The sequence below is a fragment of the Cherax quadricarinatus genome, chromosome 25 (assembly GCF_038502225.1).
Source record: "Cherax quadricarinatus isolate ZL_2023a chromosome 25, ASM3850222v1, whole genome shotgun sequence".
Lineage (NCBI taxonomy): Eukaryota > Metazoa > Arthropoda > Malacostraca > Decapoda > Parastacidae > Cherax > Cherax quadricarinatus.
The window spans coordinates 17,060,866-17,086,983 of record NC_091316.1 but is presented as its reverse complement, the minus strand read 5'-3'; the positions used below and the strand labels follow the sequence as shown (position 1 = coordinate 17,086,983).

At 40.0% G+C, this 26,118-nt stretch overlaps 2 protein-coding genes across 5 annotated transcripts in view; one reads left to right on the top strand and one right to left on the bottom strand.

Moving 5' to 3' along the window:
* The window catches only part of LOC128705187 (zinc finger MYM-type protein 1-like), a 104,447-nt gene that overhangs the window by 15,254 nt on the left and 63,075 nt on the right, over window positions 1–26,118 (bottom strand). The window lies entirely within an intron of this gene.
* Window positions 1–26,118, top strand: part of LOC128690008 (uncharacterized) — a 748,983-nt gene that overhangs the window by 698,971 nt on the left and 23,894 nt on the right. For both annotated transcript variants that reach the window (XM_053778498.2, XM_053778499.2), the window contains exons 4-6: window positions 5,452–5,564; window positions 14,661–15,327; window positions 16,770–16,871. In XM_053778498.2, the coding sequence (XP_053634473.2) occupies window positions 5,452–5,564; window positions 14,661–15,327; window positions 16,770–16,871 (882 nt within the window). The remainder of the gene's footprint in view (window positions 1–5,451; window positions 5,565–14,660; window positions 15,328–16,769; window positions 16,872–26,118) is intronic.

Here is a 26,118-nt window from a genome sequence, read left to right as displayed (position 1 = left end):
TGCCCCCAATGTGAAAGATTACCTAACTGAAAAGAAATTAGACCTTAAGTGCCTCCTGGTGTTAGACAATGCCCCTGGTCATCCTACAGACGTGGCAGAGTGACTTTATGGGGACATGAGCTTCATTAAGGTTAAGTTTTTGCCTCCTAATACCACTCCTCTCCTGCAGCCCATGGACCAGCAGGTCATTTCCAACTTCAAGAAACTGTACACAAAAGCTCTGTTTCAAAAGTGCTTTGAAGTGACCACAGACACTGGATTGACTCTAAAAGAGTTTTGGAAGGATCACTTTAATATCCTCAGTTGTGTAAACCTTATAGGTAAGGCTTGGGAGGGAGTGACTAAGAGAACCTTGAACTCTGCTTGGAAGAAACTGTGGCCAGAATGTGTAGACAAAAGGGATTTTGAAGGGTTTGAGGCTAACCCTGAGAGGAGTAGTATACCAGTTGAGGAATCAATTGTGGAATTGGGGAAGTCCTTGGGGTTGGAGGTTAGTGGGGAGGATGTGGAAGAGTTGGTGGAGGAGGACAATGAAGAACTAACCACTGATGAGCTGATAGATCAACTTCAAGAGCAAGAGGCCAGACCTGGGGAAACTGGTTCAGAGGAGGGGAGAGAGAAATTGAAGGAATTGCCTACTTCAAAGATTAAGGAAATGTGTGCAAAATGGCTTGAAGTGCAAACCTTTTTTGATGAAAATCACCCTCACACAGCTATTGCAAGCCGTGCTGGTGACTGTTACAATGACACTGTTGTTAACCACTTTAGACAAATCATAAAGGAACGAGAGGTACAGGCCACTATGGACAGATATGTTGTGCGAAAGAAGTCCAGTGACTCTGAAGCTGGTCCTAGTGGCATTAAAAGAAGAAGGGAAGTAACCCCAGAAAAGGACTTGCTACCTCAAGTCCTAATGGAAGGGGATTCCCCTTCTAAACAGTAAGAAGATAATGCTCTCCCCTCCTCCCATCCCATCAATCATCACCAGATCTTCAATAAAAGTAAGTGTCATGTAATTGTGCATGCCTTTTTCAGTTTGTGTGTACTAAAATTAACATTTTTTTGTGGTAAAAAAATTTTTTTTTCATACTTTTGGGTGTCTTGCACGGATTAATTTTATTTCCATTATTTCTTATGGGGAAAATTAATTCGCATAGCGAACATTTCGCATAACGACCAGCCCTCTTGCACGGATTAAGTTCGCTATGCGGGGGTCCACTGTACATTTGGTACATTCCATATTATCCATATTATCACTGTGTTTGGTGCTTGTTTCTGCAAAATAAGTCACCATGGGCCCCAAGAAAGCTTCTAGTGCCAACCCTTCGAGAAAAAAGTCGCTAATGACTTATGAAATGAAGAAAGAGATAATTGCAAAGTACGAAAGTGGAGTGCGTGTGTCGGAGCTGGTCAGGTTGTATAATAAACCCCAATCAACCATCTCTACTATAGTGACGAGGAAAACGGCAATCAAGGAAGCTGTTCTTGCAAAAGGTGCAACTGTGATTACGAAACAGCGACCGCAAGTGTTAGAAAATGTTGAGAGATTGTTACTCGTGTGGATAAATGAAAAACAGATAGCATCTCTCAAGCGATCATTTGTGAAAAGGCTAGGCAGTTGCATGACGATTTGGTAAAGGAATTGCCTGCAACTAGTGGTGATGTGAGTGAATTTAAGGCCAGCAAAGGTTGGTTTGAAAGATTTAACAATCGTAGTGGCATACATAGTGTGATTAGGCATGGTAAGGCTGCCAGTTATGTTGTGCAACAGAAGTCCAGTGACTCTCAAGCTGGTCCTAGTGGCATTAAAAGAAGAAGGGAAGTAACCCCAGAAAAGGACTTGCTACCTCAAGTCCTAATGGAAGGGGATTCCCCTTCTAAACACTAACACCTCTCCCCTCCTCCCATCCCATCAGTCATCACCAGATCTTCATTAAAGGTAAGTGTCAATTATTTTATTGTTATTGTAATTATTCTATTGCATTAAACTTAATATTTCATGTAGTAAAAATTTTTTTTTCATACTTTTGGGTGTCTTGCACGGATTAATTTGATTTCCATTATTTCTTATGAGGAAAATTGATTCGGTTTTCGATATTATCGGTATTCGATGAGCTCTCAGGAATGGATTAATATCGAATACCGGGGGTCCACTGTATTTACATTTTAATTTATAAATAAGTAAGTTTAATCAGTTATACACAAATACAGTTATGTACATAGATTATCATACATAGCAGCATATGTGTAAAGTACCTTGTATAACCCAAAAGCCAGTGTGACTTATTTCCACTGGGGTCCTTTTATATTTACACTTATACATTGGACCCCCACTTAACGATCACCTCCCAATGCGACCAATTATGTAAGTGTATTTATGCAAGTGCGTTTGAACGTGTATGTTTGGGGTTCTGAAATGGACTAATCTACGTCACAATATTCCTTATGGGAACAAATTCGGTCAGTACTGGCACCTGAACATACTTCTGGAATGAAAAAATATCGTTAACCGGGGGTCCACTGTATTTACTTTTATACTTATGCTTTTATATTTACACTTACCTTGGAGGAGATGTTAGTTTAATTAGTTAGTTTGATGGAGATGCTGGCAGAGGTTTAGGGTGGTGGAAGATAGCAGGGCGGCATTATGTTTATTGGCTCTATACACATCAAACAACATTGGAGAGTTACTTTAATATTTTTCTATCACTTAATCACTTAACTTACTTGCTATACTGTTAATTCTACAATTTATCGCTGGCTGGAGCTATAGCTTTTATCGATACCTGCTGTTTTAGTATCATACATATTGTAGAATCACTGAAGGCACACTCTCCACTCTTTCTTCCTCCTTTACTTTGATACTCTGCTATGAGTTTTTTCTTGAATTCTATGGTGTTTCTCACCTTCTTTACCAAAGGGCTGGCACTAGGAGCTTTCTTTGGGCTCCTGGTGGCTTATTTAGCAGTTGGAAGCACAAAAAACAATGGATTATTATGAAATGTCTTGTATGAACCCGTGGGGTGATGGTCACGTGCTGGTAAACAATGGCACACTGAGTGTGAATAGTGCAGGAGACTGGCTTTGTGTGCATGCTGACGGGTGGACGCGTACCGGACAGTCGCCGAATCACGAGTCCAATCACGAACCGCGAAGCTAAATTTTACCGAAAAACTTGCTGAAAGTCGGATTTCATGAAAGTCGTGGCCGCCGAATGCCTGGGGTCCACTGTATTCATTTTCTCTTCTTTCTTTTCTTTCAACAAACTGGCCGTATCCCACCGAAGCAAGGTGGCCCTAAAGGAAAAACAAAAGTTTCTTTTTTTAACTTTAGTAATGTATACAAGAGGAGTTATTAGCCATAGCATGGCTTAAGGAGGAAGTATTCAGTTCCACTTTCCTATGGAGATAAGAGGAAATGAGAACAAGAATTTGTAAGAAAATAGAAAAAAACAGAGGGGTGTGTATACAGCCTCGCTTCACTTAATGACGGAGTTCTGTTCCTGAGACCAAGTTAGTAAATGATATCGTTGCTAAGTGAGGAGCATACTATAATGGTAGCAGGTTTGGGTCAGCCATCTTTGATATTGTTTTAATGTCGCCTTTGCACCATTTATAAATATTTATACAGTAGTGTATTGAATATTATAATAAACAGAATATGTAGAGGAAATCAGCTCTAATATACTGTATGTTATTTAAGTATGCATACTGGTCAGAGAGCCTGTCGTAAATCTGAGTCATCAGTAAACGAGAATGTTGCTAAGTGAGGAGAGGCTATATATACAGTGGACCCCCGCTTAACGATCACCTCCAAATGCGACCAATTATGTAAGTGTATTTATGTAAGTGCGTTTGTACGTGTATGTTTGGGGGTCTGAAATGGACTAATCTACTTCACAATATTCCTTATGGGAAAAAAATCGGTCAGTACTGGCACCTGAACATACTACTGGAATGAAAAAAGTTCGTTAACCGGGGGTCCACTGTATATGCTTGTACGTGCAAGTGTAGTGTAACCTAAGTGTAGTAGAAGTAACAAGACGTACCTGAAATCTTGCATGTTTATAAGACAGAAAAAAAACACCAGCAATCCTACCATCATGTAAAACAATTACAGGCTTCTGTTTTACACTTACAGTACTTGGCAGGACAGTAGTACCTCCAGGTAAACTTCAAACTCCTTCCTGGGCAGTTGCTGTCTACCAACCTACTACCTACATCATTTTCTCTTACATTGTTTTAACCCTTTGACTGTTTACGTTGTATATATACGTCTTACACGCCACTGTTTCTGACGTATTTAAACATGTAAATTCTAGCGGCTTCAAATCAAGCAGGAGAAAGCTGGTAGGCCCACATGTGAGAGAATGGGTCTGTGTGGTCAGTGTGCACCACATAAAAAAAATCCTGCAGCATGCAGTGCATAATGAGAAAAAAAACTGACCGTTTTTTTAATTAAAACGCCGACTTTGAGGTGTATTTTCGTATAGTATTTATCTTCGTATTCTCGTTTTCATGGGCTCAGGTGATGAAATGGAAAACATATTACAGAAATAGAGATGATTTTCATTACTTTCACGATGAAAACGACCTTGAAATTGAGTTCTAAGTAGCGGAAATGTTCGATTTTTACCAATGCTCAGGAGTAAGCAATACGTCCAATACACGTCAACTGGGGAGTCTAATATTCTTTCACTAGTGCACTGATATTATTTATACCTTTTTTACAATATTGCAGTAGTCTGCATAACAGTAAATTTAGTATTTTTTTGTATGAATAAAAAATCAAAATAGAAAGCAATAGTAATAAAAGGGGGGCCTAGAGATGTGACTAATGAACAGAGGATATATTATTTTAGTGCCAAGAATGTCTACATTGTTTATTCTGGACCCTATTTCGAAATTGGCATCTTTTTTAATTTGCGTGAAATTGGCCAAATTGCCAATTTCTGACCACTTTATTGGGTAGTTCAAATCGGTAAATGGGCAGTTTCTTGTACTCGACTGATAGAAAAAAACGGAGTTCTAAATAAATATCTATGAGTTTGGTCAACTGGAACAACGGAATTGGCCAAAAACAGGACTCAAAGTCGGCGAAATTGCCGATGTGCATATGTTGCAGAGACCGCTAACTTCGCAGGAGAGTAATTCCGTGAGTTTTCGACCAAATTTCGTACTTTTGGTGTCATTACCATCGGGAAAAGATTCTCTATCATTTTATAAGAAAAAATAGTTTTTTTTTTCCAAAACTTTTGCGACATAGAATGACAGCTTCAGAAAGGGGCTTGTGACAGTCAAAGGGTTAATATAGCATGGGTTCTTGTTATTTTTAAATGTTTTTGCATCCATTTTCTCATACGGGCGGGGCCAGGAGCTGTGTATCGACCCCTGCAACCACAATTAGGCAAGTACAGTACCAAAACAGTAACAATTTTTTTTTTTTTTTCAGGGAGCAGTGTGGTGGAAGGAGAATTTAAAATTACTAATCAGAACTTCTGGCCGGGTTTGGAAGACCCCACTTCAGAAGAGTATAGATCAATGGCTCAATCAATTGAAGATGAGGTAAGCTTAGCCTTGAGTAATTAACAGCTTAAGTTTTATCCTCTTATTGCATACATATTGTTATCCTTTTATTATATTTTATTACCATTTTTGAAAGCAGTAACTAATGTATGGGATATGTGTTTCTCTACTACTTTAATATTTCCACAAAACACACTTCAGGATATGTTTACATTCACCATATTTTACACAGACACATTTCTTATCCTACCAGTGCCTGCCTTGTATATCCTTATAAATTGACATACACTTGGTATACCTTACTATTGTATTACCAACGGCCTGGTTGATCAGGCCTTCATCTACCAAGAGGCCTTATCTGGGACCAGCCTGTGGGGGTATTTCCCACCCCCAGAAACATCTTTAAGGTACATGTATCCTTCAGGTAAAGATCTTCAGTGAGAGGCTCTTGATACTATCTTGGATTGAACCTGATAGCCTCCTATTGCCCTAATTTTTCTGTGACCCATATGGATTTAGCTATTCCTGGTCAAAGAGACATTCGGGTGTATGTTGGTAATCCTTTATTCAGGTACAACATAATGAATGCTCCTAGCTGCAAAGAGACAAAACACACAAATTAGGATGCACAACCTGACGTTGTGAGTACACGTTGTACCTCCTAGTCCTGATATATCATTGACTGGCACAGTATGGACAGACATCTACAGTGGGTGTGCATTGTCTTCCCCGGCACAATACGTGAGTATTAACTTACGTATCAGGGAGGTAATAAGTGTTCCGTCGGCCTCATGCTCTCTATGTTTACACTCCCGTTTCTCCCCCTCACCTACAGGCAGCGCCCTGGTGCTGCCAGCCCGCCGAATTTGACTCACTCTGTCACCTCATCTCCATCCCACATTCCCCCCAGTTTCCAGCAGGAAACTCATCACTATGTGACATAATCCCGTAGGTACGCTGGCGGACGTCTGTCTCTGTGTGGTCTTGGAGGTGGCGATACGGGAGTGTTTTGTGCGACTGTCTGGCCGAGTGCTGACTCTTGTGCCTGTGGGAGTGCCTGGTCTGCATGCTTTATGGGTGGTTCTGGGGTTGTTGCTGTGTCGTGTGACTGTGGGGGTGTGGTCGCTGCATCGCCACTGGGTATCTGAGGCAGCTCACTGTTCTGTGCTGCACTACATGCTGGCGTGGGTAGGGGGTTGGGGGGCGGGGGAACAGGGTATGATGGTGGCATGGGCTGGTTGGCATTGGCCAGCCCCTGAATGTGGCGCAGGAACTGCCAATTGCGCAGAGTAATCTGTCCCAAGCCATCTACTTTGACCAAGTAATGGTCATACGGCTTCAACTCCACTACCACACCGGTCCTGTCCCATCTCGTGCTGTGGTTCCCAGTTTGGTTTTGCAGAAGCACTCGATTGCCGGGCACTAAGGGGGGAAGCTGCCAACGTGAGTGTAAACAAAGAGAGTGTGAGGCCGACGGAACACTTATTACCTCCCTGATACGTAAGTTAATATTCATGTATTGTGCGGGGAAGGCAATGCACACCCACTGTATGTGTCCGCCCATACTGTGCCAGTCAATGATATATCAGGACTAGGAGGTACAACGTGTACTCACAATGTCAGGTTGTGCATCCTAATTTGTGTGTTTTGTCTCTTTGCAGCTAGGAGCATTCATTATGTTGTACCTGAATAAAGGATTACCAACACACACATGAATGTCTCTTTGACCATGCTCCTAGGTATCAGGGAGGTAATAAGTGTTCTGTCGGCCTCACGCTCTCTTTGTTTACACTCACGTTTCTCCCCCTCACCTACAAGCGGCACCCCAGTGCTGCCAGCCCTCCGAATTTGACTCACTCTGTGCCACCCCATCTCCATCCCACAATTCCCACATTATAATCTTCATGAGATAACTTGCCAGTGCCTCTTCCAGTCAGTTTCAAACATTTAATGATAATGTGTTGTGAAGAACGCTTTAGATTGTTATTGGTCTGCTTAAGTACCAATTCATAAAATATTACATCATCTTCTCAGCTGTCTTTGTCTGGTAGGTCATAGGTGGTATGCAGATTTCCACCTTACTACAAAAACAAAAATAATTTATTTTTTTGTTGGATTGTAGATATTTTTTAAATAGAATGCAGTAGAGAAAAGAACATTGAGAAATATTGAAAACACAAGCATTATTATGGCATTTTTTAAGTTTCATTAGTTGAATGAGCTCTTAAATGTATTTTTCAATGGCTTTTATTGTAGACCAAGTCATATACTCCAGTCCAATTTTTTTCTCCCTCCATGGTTTTCATTTATAATTTGAGAATGCCTCATCTGATGGGCTTCAAATTTTCATTGCAGTAAATTATAATTAGGGGAAGGCTAATGGCAGTACTGTATTAGATTGAGGAGGTGCCCTTTTGTCAATTTATAAAGCAATTGCTGATTTTGGTTTCTGTGTAATAACCTGAGAAATCTTTTTTGAATCTTCAAACATTCAGCACTGGTGTATCCTGCTTATGAGAAGGTAGAAATTGTTATTGGATTGTGTAGGTACTCATTTTCTGATTTTATTTTTTTAGGGTGGTATGGTGTTCTTTTCCATTAAATAATTATAATTTGAGTATGCCTCTTCTGAAGGGCTGTGTTCTTTAATGGCTGATGCATATTAGGAAAAAGAAATTTTTCAGGGGACAAACTTGCCAATTAGCTAACATATTTAATGAACTTGGAATATGCATTTATTGGTTGGAGTATGCATTTATTGGTCTTTTACTGGTGGTGGTGTGCTTTTCTCAAGGAATGCTTAGCATTGATTTTTTGTTTGTGCAAGTTTTAATTTGCCCATTTCATTAATTTGGTTTATGTGCAATAACTGGAGAATGCTTCTCTTTTGCTTCAAACCTTACTTGCAGGGGTATCTTGCTTAGAGGAAAATTTGGAATGATTTTGAGTTGTGTCAGTGTCAGCTTCCCAGTTTTATTTGAGAATTGAAAAAGTTGAAATACTCTCCTAATTTCCATGTGATAGTTTGTGAATGCCTCACTTGACTGACTTCAAACCATAATGGTGACAACCTGAGAATGCAACTTTGTTACTATTTAACTTCATTACCTAACAGAATACTCCATTCTACTGATTACACAGCAACACAGTAAATGACCATATGACCTGTCTTTGTAATACTCATTTGTACTAAATTGTTATCTGTTTTACAATAATTTTTGTACCACTGAATATATCATTGCTTAGTTAATCTTAAGTTAATTTTAAGCCTGCCCATAATGCTCTGCAAACAAAGGGCTTTGGCATGCTGCACTTTAAAAATTGTATTCTTTGTACTTCTCTGTATCATGTTCAAATTAAATAAATAATTAAATAAGTAAATAAATAAATAAATACTGATTGTACAGCAATGCAAGCAACCATACGACCTGTTTTTGTAATACTCATTTGTGCTTAATTGTTATCTGTTTACAATAATGTTTTACCACTGAATACTGCATTGCTTAGTTAATCTTAAGTTAATTTTAAGCCTGCCCGTAATGCTATGCATTCAAGTGGCTTTGGCATGCTGCATTTAACTGTATTCTTTTGTACTTCTCTGTATCATGTTCAAATTAATAAATAAATAAAACTTCCGAGCAACCTCATACTTAATGCTGATGTATTTTGGCATACTGTATTCGTCTATGCAGTAACAAGAAAATACCTCTTCTGACTGGCATTAAGCTTTCAAGGCTGGAAGGTTCAAATTGGTTTTGGGCTGTGTAGGTGCCGATTTGCCATTTTTTGTTGAACTTTGATTGTTCCCATGTGATAACTTGTGAATGCCTCTTCTGATTGGCTTCAAATTTTCATTGCTGTTATTTAATTACATTAGAAAGTCATGTTGCATTGAGGTAGAGGGGTCTAGACTTATGGGGATATAGGAATACCTTTCTCGGAGTATGCAGCAACTGTAACACATCTAGTTAGAACATTTCACTCTGTGTAGAGCTTCATCATGTCATGAGCTAATAATATTCTAAGGCCAACCCAAAACTCTAAGCTAATGAACATCTTACAGTTGTCAGTGACAAAACATTATATACCTGATAATACAGTACATATGCATCTTCCAGTACACAAATAATCTTTATAATAATGTATGTGGTTACCATATGTCATGCTTATTTTTTTTTTCCTTTAACCAAAATTGGTATATCCAGTGCTTGTCTGTGTAGAGAAATTCACTGAAGTTAATACAGTATAGTTCAAAGCCAGTACAGTGGACCCTCGACCAGCGATGGCATCGATTAACGATAAATCTGACTAGTGATACATTTTATCGCAAAAATTTTGCCTCGATTAGTGCTAAAAAACTCGACCAACACTATTCCTTCCGTCTGAGATGCGTCCACTTCTGGCCAGTGTTTGCAAGCCAGCCAGCCACCGCGGTCGCTTCCAAGCATACAATCCCAACATTTCATATTATCACAGCCTTTTTAGTGATTGCACCTGCAAAATAAGTCACCATGGGCCCCAAGAAAGCTTCTAGTGCCAACCCTACAGCAAAAAGGGTGAGAATTACTATGGATATGAAGAAAGAGATCATTGCTAAGTATGAAAGTGGAGTGCATGTCTCTGAGCTGGCCAGGCTGTACACAAAACCCCAATCAACCATCGCTACTATTGTGGCCAAGAAAACGGCAATCAAAGAAGCTGTTCTTGCCAAAGGTGCAACTATGTTTTCGAAACTGAGATTGCAAGTGATAAAAGATGTTGAGAGACTGTTATTGGTATGGATAAACGAAAAACAGATAGCAGGAGATAGCATCTCTCAAGCGATCATATTGAAAAGGCTAGGAAGTTGCATGACGATTTAATTAGAAAAATGCCAGCAACTAGTGGTGATGTGAGTGAATTTAAGGCCAGCAAAGGTTGGTTTGAGAGATTTAAGAATCGTAGTGGCATACATAGTGTGATAAGGCATGGTGAGGCTGCCAGTTTGGACCAAAAAGCAGCTGAAAAATATGTGCAGGAATTCAAGGAGTACATAGACAGTGAAGGACTGAAACCTGAACAAGTGTTTAATGGTGACACTGACAATGTTGAGAAACACGTTAGGAATGTCATAAAGGAACGGGAGGTACAGGCCTCTATGGGCAGATATGTTGTGCGACAGAGGTCCAGTGACTCTCAAGCTGGTCCTAGTGGCATTAAAAGAAGGGAAGTAACCCCGAAAAAGGACTTGCCACCTCAAGTCCTAATGGAAGGGGATTCCCCTTCTAAACACTAAGACCATCAACACACTCCCCTCTTCCCATCCCATCAATCATCACCAGATCTTCAATAAAGGTAAGTGTCATGTAACTGTGCATGTCTTCTTCAGTTTGTGTGTATTAAAATTAATATTTCATGTGTTAAAATTTTTTTTTCAATACTTTTGGGTGTCTTGCACGGATTAATTTGATTTCCATTATGTATTTCTTATGGGGAAAATTAACTTGACTAATGATTATTTTGACTAACGATAAGCTCTCAGGAACGGATTAATATCGCTGGTTGAGGGTCCACTGTATTTGTGTTTGAACAGGTCATACTGCATATAATGGCAATATTTGCAAATTACATGTAAAGCCATTGATTTCCACTGGACTTTATTGTTGAGTTATGATAATTAAGTATACCTTTTCTTCATGATAATGAAGTACAGAGGACCCTCGGTTTTCATGTTTAATCCATTCCAGAGCAATCGGCGAAAGGAAATCGGTGAAAACAGAAACCATTTTCCCCATAAGAAATAATGTAAATCCAATTAATCCATTCCAGACACCCATAAGTATTAACAAAAAAAATGTTTTTTACCTTAACCCTTTGAGGGTTTTGGTCGTACTAGTACGTATTACGCGTAGGGGTTTTTGACGTACTAGTACTCATAAATTCTAGCGGCCTCAAATCTAGTGGGAGAAAGCTGGTAGGCCTTCATATGAAAGAATGGGTCTATGTGGTCAGTGTGCACAGTCTAAAAAAAATCCTGCAGCACACAGTGCATAATGAGAAAAAAAAAACTTTGACCATTTTTTTTTTAATAAATCAGCGACTTTGCAGTGTATTTTCGTATGGTATTTATTGCTGTATTCTAGTTTTCTTGGTCTCATTTTATAGAATGGAAGACATATTACAGAAATTGAGATGATTTTGACTGGTTTTACAAAGAAAGGTGCCTTGAAATTGAGCTGAAAGTAGCAGAAATGTTCGATTTTTACCAAACTTCAAAAGTAAACAAATCGTGCCAAGCGTGCAATACACGTCAACTGGTGAGTCTAATATTCTTTCACAAGTGCACCAATAATATTTATACCATTTTTTACACTAATGCGGTAGTCTGCATAACAGTAAATCTTATATTTTTTGTGAAAATAAAAATTCAAAGTGGAAAGCAAAAGAATATAAGAGGGGCCTTGAGACGTGACTAATGACTAGAAGAAATGTCATTTTAGTGCCAGGAATGTCTTTCTTGTTTATTCTGGACCCTATTCGGAAATTGGCATCTTTTGAAATTTGTGTGAAATTGGCAAAATTGCTAAATTCTGACCACTGTACTGGATAGTTGAATTTCATAAATGAGTGGTTTCTTGCACCCATTCGATAGAAAAAATGGAGTTCTAGCGAAATATTCATGTTTTTTGTCGACTAGTACAGTGAAATTGGCCGAAAATGGGGCTCAAAGTGGGCAAAATCGCCGATGCGTAAACATCGCCGAGACCGCTAACTTTGCGAGAGCATAATTCCGTAAGTTTTCTATCAAATTTCAAACTTTTGGTGTCTTTATGATCGGGAAAAGATTCTCTATCTTTTCATAAGAGAAAATAATTTTTTTTTTTTTAAATTTGGCCGACCCTGAGAACGAGTTTCGGAGAGGGCCTGTCGACCCTCAAAGGGTTAAAGATAGATTTACATGCACAAAAGAATGAACATTCAACATGACACTTAGCTATATTGAAGGTTGTTGTTGATAGGGAGGAGGGGAGAGGGAAGAGAGGTTATTGTTTGGAAGGGGAATCCCCCTCCATAAGGACTCTAGGTACTAAGTCCTTATCAGGGGTCACTTCTCTAGCTTAAATATAGATTTACATGCAGAAAAGAATGATAAGTAAATATAAAGCACTAATAAAATACATAAATGAACATTTAACATCATACTTACCTTTATTAAAGACTCTTGTTGGTGTATGGCAGACAGGCGAGTTTATTGTTGGAGAATGACACTAATATCAACTTTGCGGCTTATTTATCTATCACAATTCAGCTAATATGACATAATGAACAATATTAATAACATAGAAACATAACATATTCTAGAATGAATAAAATAAGTCATTATGTGTGTCACAAGAGGTATTCTGTTGTTGTTGTTGGGTGTATAAGGGCCATTGAGAGCATAAGCCATACGTACATAGTGATGATGAAGCAGCAGCTGAGGTGGCAGGGTTTTCTGTAGCCCTGTATAACTCCAACAACATTGGAGGAGTTAGTTGAATCACTGAAGAAGGCACCCTCTACCACCAACACTTCATATTTTTCTGCAAACTTTTTCTTGAATTCTACCGTGTTTCTCACATTCTCTACCAAAGGGGCTGGCACTAGAAGCTTTCTTTGGGCCCATGGTGGCTTATTTAGCAGTCACACACAATAAACATGTGCCAAAAAAAATGGATTATGTATTACGAAATGTTTCGTATGACCTGGTAGGATATGTTCATTCACCAAGAAACAACACGACACTGCCTGAGAATGCGTGTGGGAGGCAGCTTTGTCTGCGTGCTGGGCACTGGACAGGTTCCATACCATCGATGAAAATGGAGGAAATCAACAAAAACGGAACTAAAATATTGACAATAAAAGTCGATGAAAACGGAAATCAGAGATTGACAAAAAGGGAGGGGTCCACTGTATACCTGTTTTTATGAAGATAGTTAAGCCCTTTTGAGTAAAAAAGTATATACAGTGGAACCTCTACTTAAGAGTGCATCCATGTGTGAGTTTTTCCAGACATGAACAGTTGCTTGGTTGATTTTTTGCTTCCAGACGCAAGCGAAATTTCCAGATGTGAATGGGCCTCAAGGGAGGTTCCTTAATGCTGGTGAGGGGCTCTTGTGCTTGATCTAGGGAATTGGATCTTAGTTGTTTGTTGGGCTATCTTATTGAAACTTGGGCAATGTATGATGGAAAGGTGCTTCTTAACGTGCACCAGAAATGAAGGAAATCGGACCATAAACAACGGAGTTCACTTCTCAGCCATTAGCTGCCCCTTAGTGGTATTTTCATATGGTTTTTATGGTTGTATTCTCGTTTTTTGATCTCATTTGATAGAATGGAAGATATATTGCAGAAGTAGATATGATTTTGATTGGTTTCACGAAGAAAAGTACCTTAAAATTGAGCTCAGTGTAGCAGAAATGTTTGATAATTTGGCGATGTTCAAGAGTAAACAAATATAAACACTATCCATTCCATTATGCAGTCATGAATGGGTTGACATTATTTATACAATTATAACAATAATGCAGTAGTCTGCATATCAGTAAATCTTCTATTTTTTGTGTGAATAAAAATTACAAATTATTTATATTGTAATAATAATAATAATAATAGTATATTATAATAATAATATAATACATATAATAATAATACATGTATAATAATAATGTATGTACTATATAATAATAATTATAATAATAGACTGCTTTGAAAGGCTATCACTAGATGGCAGTGATTACAACAACGTGGGAGCGGTTGTGGCCGCCTCCACTTGTCACATGATGATATATTTTATTCATTCCAGAGTATATATCAAGTTTCTATGTCGTTTATATTGTTTATTATGTCAAACTAGATGAATTGTGATAGATAAATAAGCCGTATAGATGATATTAGCGAAATATTGAAGTATCTTGTCGTGCCTCCTGGGAACCGGAACATTAATTGCATTTGAATTAATTTAAATGAGGAAAACTGACTCTGTACACCAGCAAATCCAGATGCGAGCAAGGTCACAGAACAGATTAAACTCGTAAGTAGAGTTTCCACTGTAGTACGTATGTAATTTTTTTTTCTGTACGTTACCGTATATTAATGATGTATTTTTTTTTTCAGCTGGACATACTTTTTCATGGGTCTGTGTGGTCACGTGAATACAATCATAGTCAAGTCATCTCTTTCTCTGAGGGCTCTCTACTAGTGCGAGCACAGTTGGTACTTAATTCAGCAGATGTGGCTGCAGCTCAAAAATTAGGCACTGCATTTCTTCGAGGCCTCCACAATCGTCATGGGCACGAATGGCTTGGGAAATTTTCTGTTGATATCACGTCCATTAGATTCACAGAAGTGTCAGTTGACACCTTACCTCTTTCCACAACCACTCCACCCACAATCACAACTGTTGGAGTTGAGGAATCCTCTACTATTGTTATGGAAGCCTCACATCGCCTTAATGTTGGGTGGGGAGAATGGGGACCTTGGTCATCTTGCTCCCCTTGCTTACCACGCTATGACCAAATCAGAACTAGAAAGTGCCGTCTAGAGGCAGGTCGTGGTGTCATGGTCAGCAGTATTGAACCATGTTTGCCTTCAGTCTTAGGAGGTCAACTCCAGGGTACTGCTGGTGATATGGAGACAAGACAATGCCAGTGTGATCAAACTTTTTATACTACTCCCACTACAACTACGACAACAACTACTACTACTACAACTACAACTACCCCTGCTCCATGGAAGGATGAACAGCTACAGAGAGAGGAGCGAATAGATGAAACGAGTACAGGTAAATTAATATTTTCTTAATATTTAAACTTGCATTATGTCAGTTTAACACTCATGACATTGACCTTGCACATAATTGCAAAATATTTTTATCCTACTTGCCAAACAGAGATGAAGGGAATATAATAAGAGATAATTTAATAAGTGTAAAAGGGTCAAGAATTTTCAACACCATCTCTTCATACGTAATGGAAAATACCAACAGGAAAAATTTCCTGTTGGTATTTTAAGTGCCTCAAGTCAGTTCCTGATCAGCCAGGCTGCATTGCCAATACTGGATGGCATGTGGGTAGCACCAACAGCCTGGTTGATCAGGCCATCAACTTAGATGCCTGGTCAGGGACAGAGCCTCATGGTCTCTGACCTTGAGGTACTGTATGTCACAAGACATGATCTTTCTCACATTTTGTTTGGCCAGTCCGGTTAAACTTTGCACATTAATTTAGTAGAAAAAAATTACCATAAGCTAAATGTCAGTCAAACATTTTTGTAACAAAGATGAATGTTGCATTTCTTAACAAGGTAATTCTTTTTGATTATAATAATAATAATTAACAAGGTAATGCAGTGTCATGCTGTATAACTGACAAATTAGATTTAATGTAATGATACCAGTAAAATCATATATGGTATCCAATTTTAATTAAGTTTTCATAGCATAGTAAGTGCAGCTAAACAATCATTTTATGATGTTATTTTTCAAACTAAAGATACAGGGACCTGTTGAAATGAATTATTGTATGTACATTTAGTAGAGTGTCCAGAAGTTCATGATTAGTCTTTATTGAAACATATTGTAGGTACATCTTGAGTCACCTTGATACCAGTGAGGGGCTTCTTGATCCAAGGAACTGGTTTTGACCTCCCCTTCCTTGGATCGAACCTGAATGCCTCCTACTCTTCAGGCACTATATGACCCCTGTAGGTTTTGCGCTTCTCCATTCATGATTAGGATGATGAATTAGACGTGTGCAACACCTGGCCGAAAGCCAGAATTTTTTGTTGATTATTTGGCCAATCAGGCTGTTGCTTGCATCACACCATGGTTGATATTATTAAACCTATCGCACGAAATTATAATAACATGATTGCAAAATTACATTTATGAAGGGGTTCAGGGAAACCGGCAGGCCGGACTTGAGTCCTGGAGATGGGAAGTACAGTGCCTGCACTCTGAAGGAGGGGTGTTAATGTTGCAGTTTGAAAACTGTAGTGTAAAGCACCCTTCTGGCAAGACAGTGATGGAGTGAATGATGGTGAAAGTTTTTCTTTTTCAGGCCACCCTGCCTTGGTGGGAATCGGCCAATGTGATAATAAAATAAAATAAAATAAAATTATTGCAAACAAATTGTTACCACACTGGCCTGTGAGTTTTAAGACTCGCCTGCCATAGGTTCAGTCTCCAGTTATTCTGCGATTTATTAAACCTTTTGTTGTTCACAGAGCGACTTTGTGATTCTTGCTTACTTGGGGAAGTTTGTGTGGGTCTACAAGGTGAACCATATCCTACCTGTCGAACAGCTCGAGATTCTGGAGATAGAACAGGTAAGTGCCTTCAATGAAGTATCGTGTACAGTATTTCAGTAGATTTCTTCCTTACTGTAATACAGCACTCAGATTATGAGAAATAACTTCAAACTTTCTGGTGATTTCAGATTTAGATAATCCCAACTGTATAAAATAATTTTTTTTTAAAACATTGAAAACTTTATGAAGACATCCCAGGAGGTAATTTGGATAAGCATTCATACACAAATGAACTTACCTTCTGACTGTTTTGGTCGTATATATATGTCTTACGAGCCAGTGTTTTTGATGTATTTATACTCCAGAATTCTAGCGGCTTCAAATCAGGCAGGAGAAAGCTGGTAGATTCACATGTGAGAGAATGGGTCTGTGTGGTCAGTGTGCGCAGTATAAAAAAAAAAATCCTGCAGCACGCAGTGCATAATGAGAAAAAAAACTGACCGGTTTTTTGGATTAAAACACCGACTTTGAGGTGTATTTTCGTATGGTATTTAACCATCTTTTAGGAATGAAGAAGAGCAGAATGTAAGTGTGGGGGAGGTACGCGAGGCATTACGTAGAATGAAAGGAGGTAAAGCAGCTGGAACTGATGGGATCATGACAAATGTTAAAAGCAGGGGGGGATATAGTGTTGGAGTGGTTGGTACTTTTGTTTAATAAATGTATGAAAGAGGGGAAGGTACCTAGGGATTGGCGGAGAGCATGTATAGTCCCTTTATATAAAGGGAAGGGGGACAAAAGAGATTGTAAAAATTATAGAGGAATAAGTTTACTGAGTATACCAGGAAAAGTGTACGGTAGGGTTATTATTGAAAGAATTAGAGGTAAGACAGAATGTAGGATTGCGGATGAGCAAGGAGGTTTCAGAGTGGGTAGGGGATGTGTAGATCAAGTGTTTACATTGAAGCATATATGTGAACAGTATTTAGATAAGGGTAGGGAAGTTTTTATTGCATTTATGGATTTAGAAAAGGCATATGATAGAGTGGATAGGGGAGCAATGTGGCAGATGTTGCAAGTATATGGAATAGGTGGTAAGTTACTAAATGCTGTAAAGAGTTTTTATGAGGATAGTGAGGCTCAGGTTAGGGTGTGTAGAAGAGAGGGAGACTACTTCCCGGTAAAAGTAGGTCTTAGACAGGGATGTGTAATGTCACCATGGTTGTTTAATATATTTATAGATGGGGTTGTAAAAGAAGTAAATGCTAGGGTGTTCAGGAGAAGGGTGGGATTAAATTATGGGGAATCAAATACAAAATGGGAATTGACACAGTTACTTTTTGCTGATGATACTGTGCTTACGGGAGATTCTAAAGAAAAATTGCAAAGGTTAGTGGATGAGTTTGGGAGTGTGTGTAAAGGTAGAAAGTTGAAAGTGAACATAGAAAAGAGTAAGGTGATAAGGGTATCAAATGATTTAGATAAAAACAAATTGGATATCAAATTGGGAAGGAGGAGTATGGAAGAAGTGAATGTTTTCAGATACTTGGGAGTTGACGTGTCGGCGGATGGATTTATGAAGGATGAGGTTAATCATAGAATTGATGAGGGAAAAAAGGTGAGTGGTGCATTGAGGTATATGTGGAGTCAAAAAACGTTATCTATGGAGGCAAAGAAGGGAATGTATGAAAGTATAGTAGTACCAACACTCTTATATGGGTGTGAAGCTTGGGTTGTGAATGCAGCAGCGAGGAAACGGTTGGAGGCAGTGGAGATGTCCTGTCTAAGGGCAATGTGTGGAAATTAGGAGAAGGTGTGGAGTTAATAAAAGTATTAGTGAGAGGGCTGAAGAGGGGTTGTTGAGGTGGTTTGGTCATTTAGAGAGAATGGATCAAAGTAGAATGACATGGAGAGCATTTAAATCGGTAGGAGAAGGAAGACAGGGTAGGGGTCATCCTCGAAAAGGTTGGAAGGAAGGGGTAAGGGAGGTTTTATGGGCGAGGGGCTTGGACTTCCAGCAGGCGTGCATGAGCGTGTTCGATAGGAGTGAATGGAGACGAATGGTATTTGGGACTTGACGATCTGTTGGAGTGTGAGCAGGGTAATATTTAGTGAAGGGATTCAGGGAAACCGGTTATTTTTATATAGCTGGACTTGAGTCCTGGAAATGGGAAGTACAATGCCTGCACTCTAAAGGAGGGGTTTCGGGATATTAGCAGTTTGGAGGGATATGTTGTGTATCTTTATACGTATATGCTTCTAAACTGTTGTGTTCTGAGCACCTCTGCAAAAACTGATTATGTGTGAGTGAGGTGAAAGTGTTGAATGATGATGAAAGTATTTTCTTTTTGGGGATTTTCTTTCTTTTTTGGGTCACCCTGCCTCGGTGGGAGACGGCCGACTTGTTGAAAAAAAAAAAAAAATTAACCTTTTGATTGTTTTGGTCATATATATACGTCTTACGAGTCAGTGTTTTGGACCTATATATATAATCAATAATTCTAGCAGCTTCAAATCAAGCAGAAGAAAGCTGGTAGGCCCACATGTGAGAGAATGGGTCTGTGTTTACCTGGAGAGAGTTCCGGGGGTCAACGCCCCCGCGGCCCAGTCTGTGACCAGGCGTCCTGGTGGATCAGAGCCTGATCAACCAGGCTGTTACTGCTGGCTGCATGCAATCCAACGTACGAGCCACAGACCAGCTGGTCAGGTACCGACTTTAGGTGCTTGTCCAGTGCCAGCTTGAAGAATGCCTGGGGTCTATTGGTAATCCCCCTTATGTATGCTGGGAGGCAGTTGAACAGTCTCGGGCCCCTGAGACTTATTGTATTGCCTCTAGTGACACCCCTGGTTTTCATTGGGGGGATGTTGCATTGTCTGCCAAGTCTTTTGCTTTCATTGTGAGTGATTTTTGTGTGCAAGTTCGGTACTAGTCCCTCTAGGATTTTTCAGGTGGTCAGTGTGCACCACATAAAAAAATCCTGCAGCATGCAGTGCATAATGAGAATAAAAAAAACTGACTTTTTTTTAATTAAAACGCCGACTTTGAGGTGTATTTTCGTATAGTATTTATCGTTGTAGTATTCTTGTTTTCATGGTCTCGTGTGACAAAATGGAAAACATATTGCAGAAATAGAGATGACTTTGATTAGTTTCACGATGAAAACGACCTTGAAATTGAGCTCAAAGTAGCGGAAATCTTCGATTTTTACCAATGTTCAAGAGTAAGCAAATCATACCATATGTCCAATACACGTCAATTGGGGAGTCTAATATTCTTTCTCTGGTGCACTGATATTATTTACATGTATACCATTTTTACAATAATGCAGTAATCTGCATAACAGCAAATTTTGTATTTTTTGTATGAATAAAAAGTCAAAATAGAAAGCAATAGTAATATAAGAGGGGCCTAGAGATGTGACTAATGAACAGAGGATATGTTATTTTAGTGCCAAGAATGTCTACATTGTTTATTCTGGACCCTATTTTGAAATTGGCATCTTTTTTAATTTGCATGAAATTGACCAAATTGCCAATTTCTGATCACTTTATTGGGTAGTTTAAATCAGTAAATGGGCAGTTCCTTTTACTCAATTGATAGAAAAAATGGAGTTCTAAATAAATAGCTATGTCTTTGGTCAACTGGAACAATGGAATTGGCCTAAAAGAGGGTTCAGAGTCGACGAAATCGCGATGCGCATATGTCGCCGAGACCGCTAACTTTGCAGGAGTGTAATTCCGTGAGTTTTCGACCAAATTTTGTACTTTTGGTGTCATTACCACCAGGAAAAGTTTCTCTATCATTTCATAAGAATTTTTTTTTTTCCCAAAATTTTGCGACAGAATGACAGTTTCAGAAAGGGGCTTGCGACAGTCAAAGGGTTAAGGTTGTATTCTCATTTTCGTGGTCTCATTTGATAGAATAGAAGACATATTACACAAATGGAGATGATTTTAATTGGTTTCATGATGAAAAGGACCTTGAAATTGAGCTCAAAGTAGCAGAACTGTTCAATTTTTGCAACTGTTCAAGAGTAAACAAATGACGTTATTGTCCAATAAGTGTCCAACTAGCCATTCTAATACACAGTCAGGAATGGGTTGATGTTATTTATACAATTACTACAATAATGCAGTAGTCTGCATAACAGTAAATCTTTATATTTTGTATGAATAAAAATTCAAAATAGAAAGCAAGAATAATATAAGAGGGGCCTGGAGACGTGACTGATGAACAGAGAAAATGTTATTTTAGTGCCAGGAATGTCTGCATTGTTCATTCTGGACCCTATTTTGAAATTGGCATCTTTTTTAATTCGCGTGAAATTGGCCAAATTGCCAATTTTTGGCCACTATTGGGTAGTTGAAATTGGTAAATGGGTGGTTTCTTGTACTCCGTCGATAGAACAAATAGACTTCTAAAAAAAATAGCTATGAGTTTGGTCGACTGGAACATTGGAATTGGCCGAAAATAGGACTTGGTGGGCAAAATTGCCGATGCATAAATATTGCCGAGATCGCTAACTTTGTGAGAGCGCAATTCCGTAAGTTTTCCATCAAATTTCATACTTTTGGTGTCATTAACATCAGGAAAAGATTATCTATCATTTCATAAGTGTTTTTTTTTTTTTTTCAAAAATTTTGTGACGGAGAGAAACTTTAGGATTTGGGGTCGCGACAGTCAAAAGGTTAAAGGCTGGCAATTTTGCCTAAAGTCAGTGTATATAGTAATAGAACCAACCAGAGTGCAAGAATCCTTTGACCTTACCTTCACAAATGAAGATGATCTACTGTGAAACATTGGTGCCAAACAAAATTTGGCCTACCTTTGATATACCTTTGAAGAGTTTCGAGAGTTTATCTACTCTCTGAGCCCAGCCATGGGCCAGGCTCGTCTGGTGCTTGCCTGGTCATCCAGGCTGTTGCTACTGGAGGCCAGCTGCCCCTCATATCCATCACAGCCTGGTTGATCTGGCCTACACTGAAGTTTAGATCTAGATAGCTGTAGCTCAAAAGAAATAGTTGGGGTCTTTTTAATCAATTCATTTTAATTAATAAATATATTGAGTGGAATATAAATTAATCTTACTCATTGTAAGTGAACATAGATAAGAGTAAATTATTATTATAATCAAAAAGAAGCGCTAAGCCACAAGGGCTATACAGAGCTGCAGGGTAGGGAAGGAAGCGAGAGTATTGGGCGGTAGAAGGGGTGAGGGATGATCAGTTGGTTACAGAAAACAGCGGGGCAGGGGATAGTGCGGGGGTAGAGGGCAGCAAGAAATAGAGGTAGAAAGGGCTGAAGGTATCATTAGAGTTTATGAAGTCAGTTATTGTCAAAAAGTCAATGAGAGAGTCCGGATGAAAGGTGGGTCCATCAGCGAGAAGGGAAGGTAAAGAGAGAGCAGCTGAGCGAAGACGATGTTGGAGGTATATTCTGCGTGCTCATTGATAAAGTGGGCAGTCTAATAGAATGTGGCTAACCGATAATGGAACCTGACAATTCTCACAGAGAGGAGCAGGGCGCCTCTCCATGAGATAACCATGAGTAAGACGAGTATGGCCAATGCGAAGACGGGAGAGAGTAGTCTCCCAACCTCGACACTGGTGACAAGAAGACGGACAGTAACCTATACTCGGTTTAATAGATTGAAGTTTGTTATCGAGCAGAGTAGACCAACGTTGTTGCCAACGGGTGTGAAGGTGGGTAGCTATTGCAGCAAAATAGTCCGTAAATGGAACACCTCTATATGAAACTGGTAAGTCATGTACTGCTGACCGCGCAGCAGTGTCTGCCTGTTCATTGCCCTGTACGTCAACATGACCAGGGACCCAACAAAAAACAATATCTTTATGCTTGGAAGAGATGTGGCGTAGCCAAAGTTGGATACGGAGGACTAAGGGGTGAGGTGTATCAAATTTCTGTAAAGCCTGTAAAGCACTAAGGGAGTCTGAGACAACCACAAATGATGACACAGGCATAGGTGCAATACGGATGAGTGCTGCAAGAATGGCATACAATTAAGCAGTAAAGATACTAGCCGAAGATAGTAAATGCCCTCGTACGATGCTGTCCGGAAACACTGCTGCGAATCCTACGCCGTCAGAAGACTTAGAGCCATCTGTGTACACTGCAATGGCATGAGAATGAGAGTGGAAGTGGTCAAGAAAAAGAGAGCAGGAAGCTACCGTAGACAATTGGGCTTTTGAGCAAGGGAGTGAGAAAGAACAGACTCGAACAGCTGGAACTTCCCAGGGGGGTAGGGAAAAGGGAGATGCTACATGAACATAGAGAGGTGGTAATTGAAGAGAAGACAAGAGTGAATGTAGGCGAAGGGAGAAGGGACAGAGTAAACAGGGGCAGCGAACAAATAGAGAATGTCTACTAATATTGGTGACCATTCTATAAATGGAAGGATTGCGGAGATTATGAGAGCGTACATAGTAGCGAAGGCAATGGGCATCACGGCGATTGGATAAGGATGGAACATTCGCTTCTGCATAGAGGCTCTCAACAGGGGAAGAGCGAAAAGCACCAAGGCATAAACGTAATCCTTGGTGATGAATGGGGTTAAGGCTAGAGAGAGTAGCAGGAGAGGCCGCTGAATAGATCTGGTCACCATAATAAAGTTTCGATAAAATGAGGGCGGAATGTAGGTGAAGGAGAGTTCGACGATCAGCTCCCCATGAAAGATGAGCAAGGGTTTTAAGAAGGTTCAGCTGGCTGTGACAAGTTGCCTTCAGAGAGGTAATGTGAGGTTTCCAGGATAACCTACGGTCAAAGAGGAGGCCTAGAAACCTGACTGTATCACATTCAGGTACAAAGGATGATCGGAGATGACAGAGTGTCTAGTGAAAGTAATTTGGTGAGTTTTGGTACTGGAAAATTTAAACCCATGTGTGGTGGCCCAATTGGAAACACGGTCGACTGCATGTTGGAGAGAAACTGTAATGAGGTGACAGTCAGCGCCTGCACATGCAATAGCAAAGTCATCAACATAGAGTGATGACCAAATATTGGATGGAAGACTAGAGGCCAAATCATTTATGGCAAGGAGAAAAAGTGTTGTGCTCAGAACACATCCCTGGGGGATACCTTCAGCTTGGATAAAGTCCGGGGAGAGCACATTATTAACCCGAACACGGAAATGTCTGTCAGTTAAAAAGTTCTTAAGGAAGGATGGTAGATTGCTTCTAAGGCCTAAGGAGTGGGCTTGGGCCAAAATATTATACCTCCAAGTTGTGTCATATGCCTTCTCAAGGTAAAAAAAATATGCAATAACTGAGTGGTTATTCGCAAAGGCATTACGAACATATGTATCCAAGCGTAGTAAGGGGTCTATGGTAGAACGGCCCTTACGAAAGCCATATTGACGAGTGGAGAGACTGTTGTGTGTCTCTAAATACCACACTAAACGTCTATTTACCAGGCGTTCTATCACTTTGCAAACTGCACTGGTAAGAGCAGTGGGATGATAGTAGGAGGCTTCATGTCCCGTAGTACCCGGTTTGCGGAAAGGGAGAACAATGGCAGATTTCCACAGCTGTGGAAGAACTCCCTGTGACCAAATAAGATTGAAAAGGCATAATAGGACTGCAAGGGCTGACTGATGTAAATGTTGTAGCATACGAATATGAATGTCATCGGGCCCAGCTGCCGATGATCGGCAAGCTGAGAGTGTTGCCTCCAGTTCCTGAAGTGTAAAAGGCACATTATACTGTTCTTCTCTGAGAGAAGAAAAGTCCAAGGGTGCTAACTCTCTGGCAGACTTTGAGGAAAGAAACGAGGGGCTTAGATGGAGCCCCTGAGAAATATGGACCAGATGATTGCCAATTTCATTGGCAACATCTAGTGGGTTTGCTATATCAACACCGGCAACCCACAGAACAGGAGCTGGGTCAGGAGAATATTTACCACTCAGTTTTCGTACTTTTTTCCAGACTGCAATCATTGAGGAAGCAGAGGTGATGGTGGAGACATAATCTCGCCAGCAAGTGCATTTAGCGTCACGGATGACACGGCGAGCGATCGCACGCTTCTGCTTAAAATCAAGAAGTCTCTCCGTGGTTCTATTGTACCGGTACCTGCCCCACGCAGCGTGTTTCAAACGTACTGCACGAGCACAAGCAGGAGACCAAAGCACGCATTTCTGAGAATGTCTGCCCAAAGTTTGGGGTATAGAATGAGAAGCTGCGGTTAAAACGGAGGATGAGAAGAGGTGTAAAAGCTCATCAATGGAGGACGAAGACGGAACCTCACTAAAAACAGTTAGTTGTGAGTAAAGGTTCCAATTTGCCTGATCAAATTGCCAGTGTGGGTTACGAAGAGGTGGTGAATGTGAAGGGGAAGTAAGAATGATTGGGAAATGATCACTGTCATGTGAATACGGGAGAACAGACCAGGTGAAGTCTAATGCGGCGGAGGAAGAGCAGACTGAGAGATCGATGCAAGAGAGAGTATGAGTCCGAGGATCAAAATGGGTGTGAGTACCTGTATTTAAAACATGGAGAGGGTGGGTAGCAAGAAAAGCCTCTAACTGAATGCCACGGGAATCACAGTGAGACCCCCCCAGAGGAAATGATGGGCATTAAAATTGCCAAGTAACAGAAGTGGTGGCGGTAATGACGAAACAAGAAAGGCAATATCTGGGATAGATAATGCCCGAGAAGGAGAGAGATACAAAGAACAGAGTGTATACCACCTATGCAAGTGGATACGGGCTGCTGTGTAATGCAGCGAAGTACGAACAAATAGCTGATGGTATGGAATATCAGTGCGTAGAAGAAGTTCACTTTCATTAAAGGTCCCATCAGGAAAAGGATCTGAAGAATACAATAAATTATAGCCTGAGATAGGATAGATAACGGCAGAGTGTAATTTTGGTTCCTGTGAGCAAACACCAACAGGGGAAAACTGGGAGAGCAACATCTGAAGCTCACCCCGATTACCCTTGAGGCTGCGAATATTCCACTGTAAATAGGCCATGATTGGCAACGATAAAGATACCTGAAATCCGCAGGTAAGGGTACCTACGGACTAGAGGAGTTAGAAAAGTCCACATGCGGTGGCAAAGGAAAACGTTCAAGTAGCGAAGGAACGGTGCATTGTGAAGAAAGGAGTTGCGTAGACGGAGAAGAGGAAAGAGAAGGAACAGAGGGTGGATCAGTGTCCATTGATGGTTTGGTCTCTGCAATATATTCAGAGATTGCTTCAAGTGTTTCGGAGTTCAGAGACGTCGTATGGGAGACAATATTGGAGATGGAAGGAGGAGTTTGAGTAAAGATCGGAGCTGTAATGGACTGTACCAAGGTAGGGGGAGGGGGG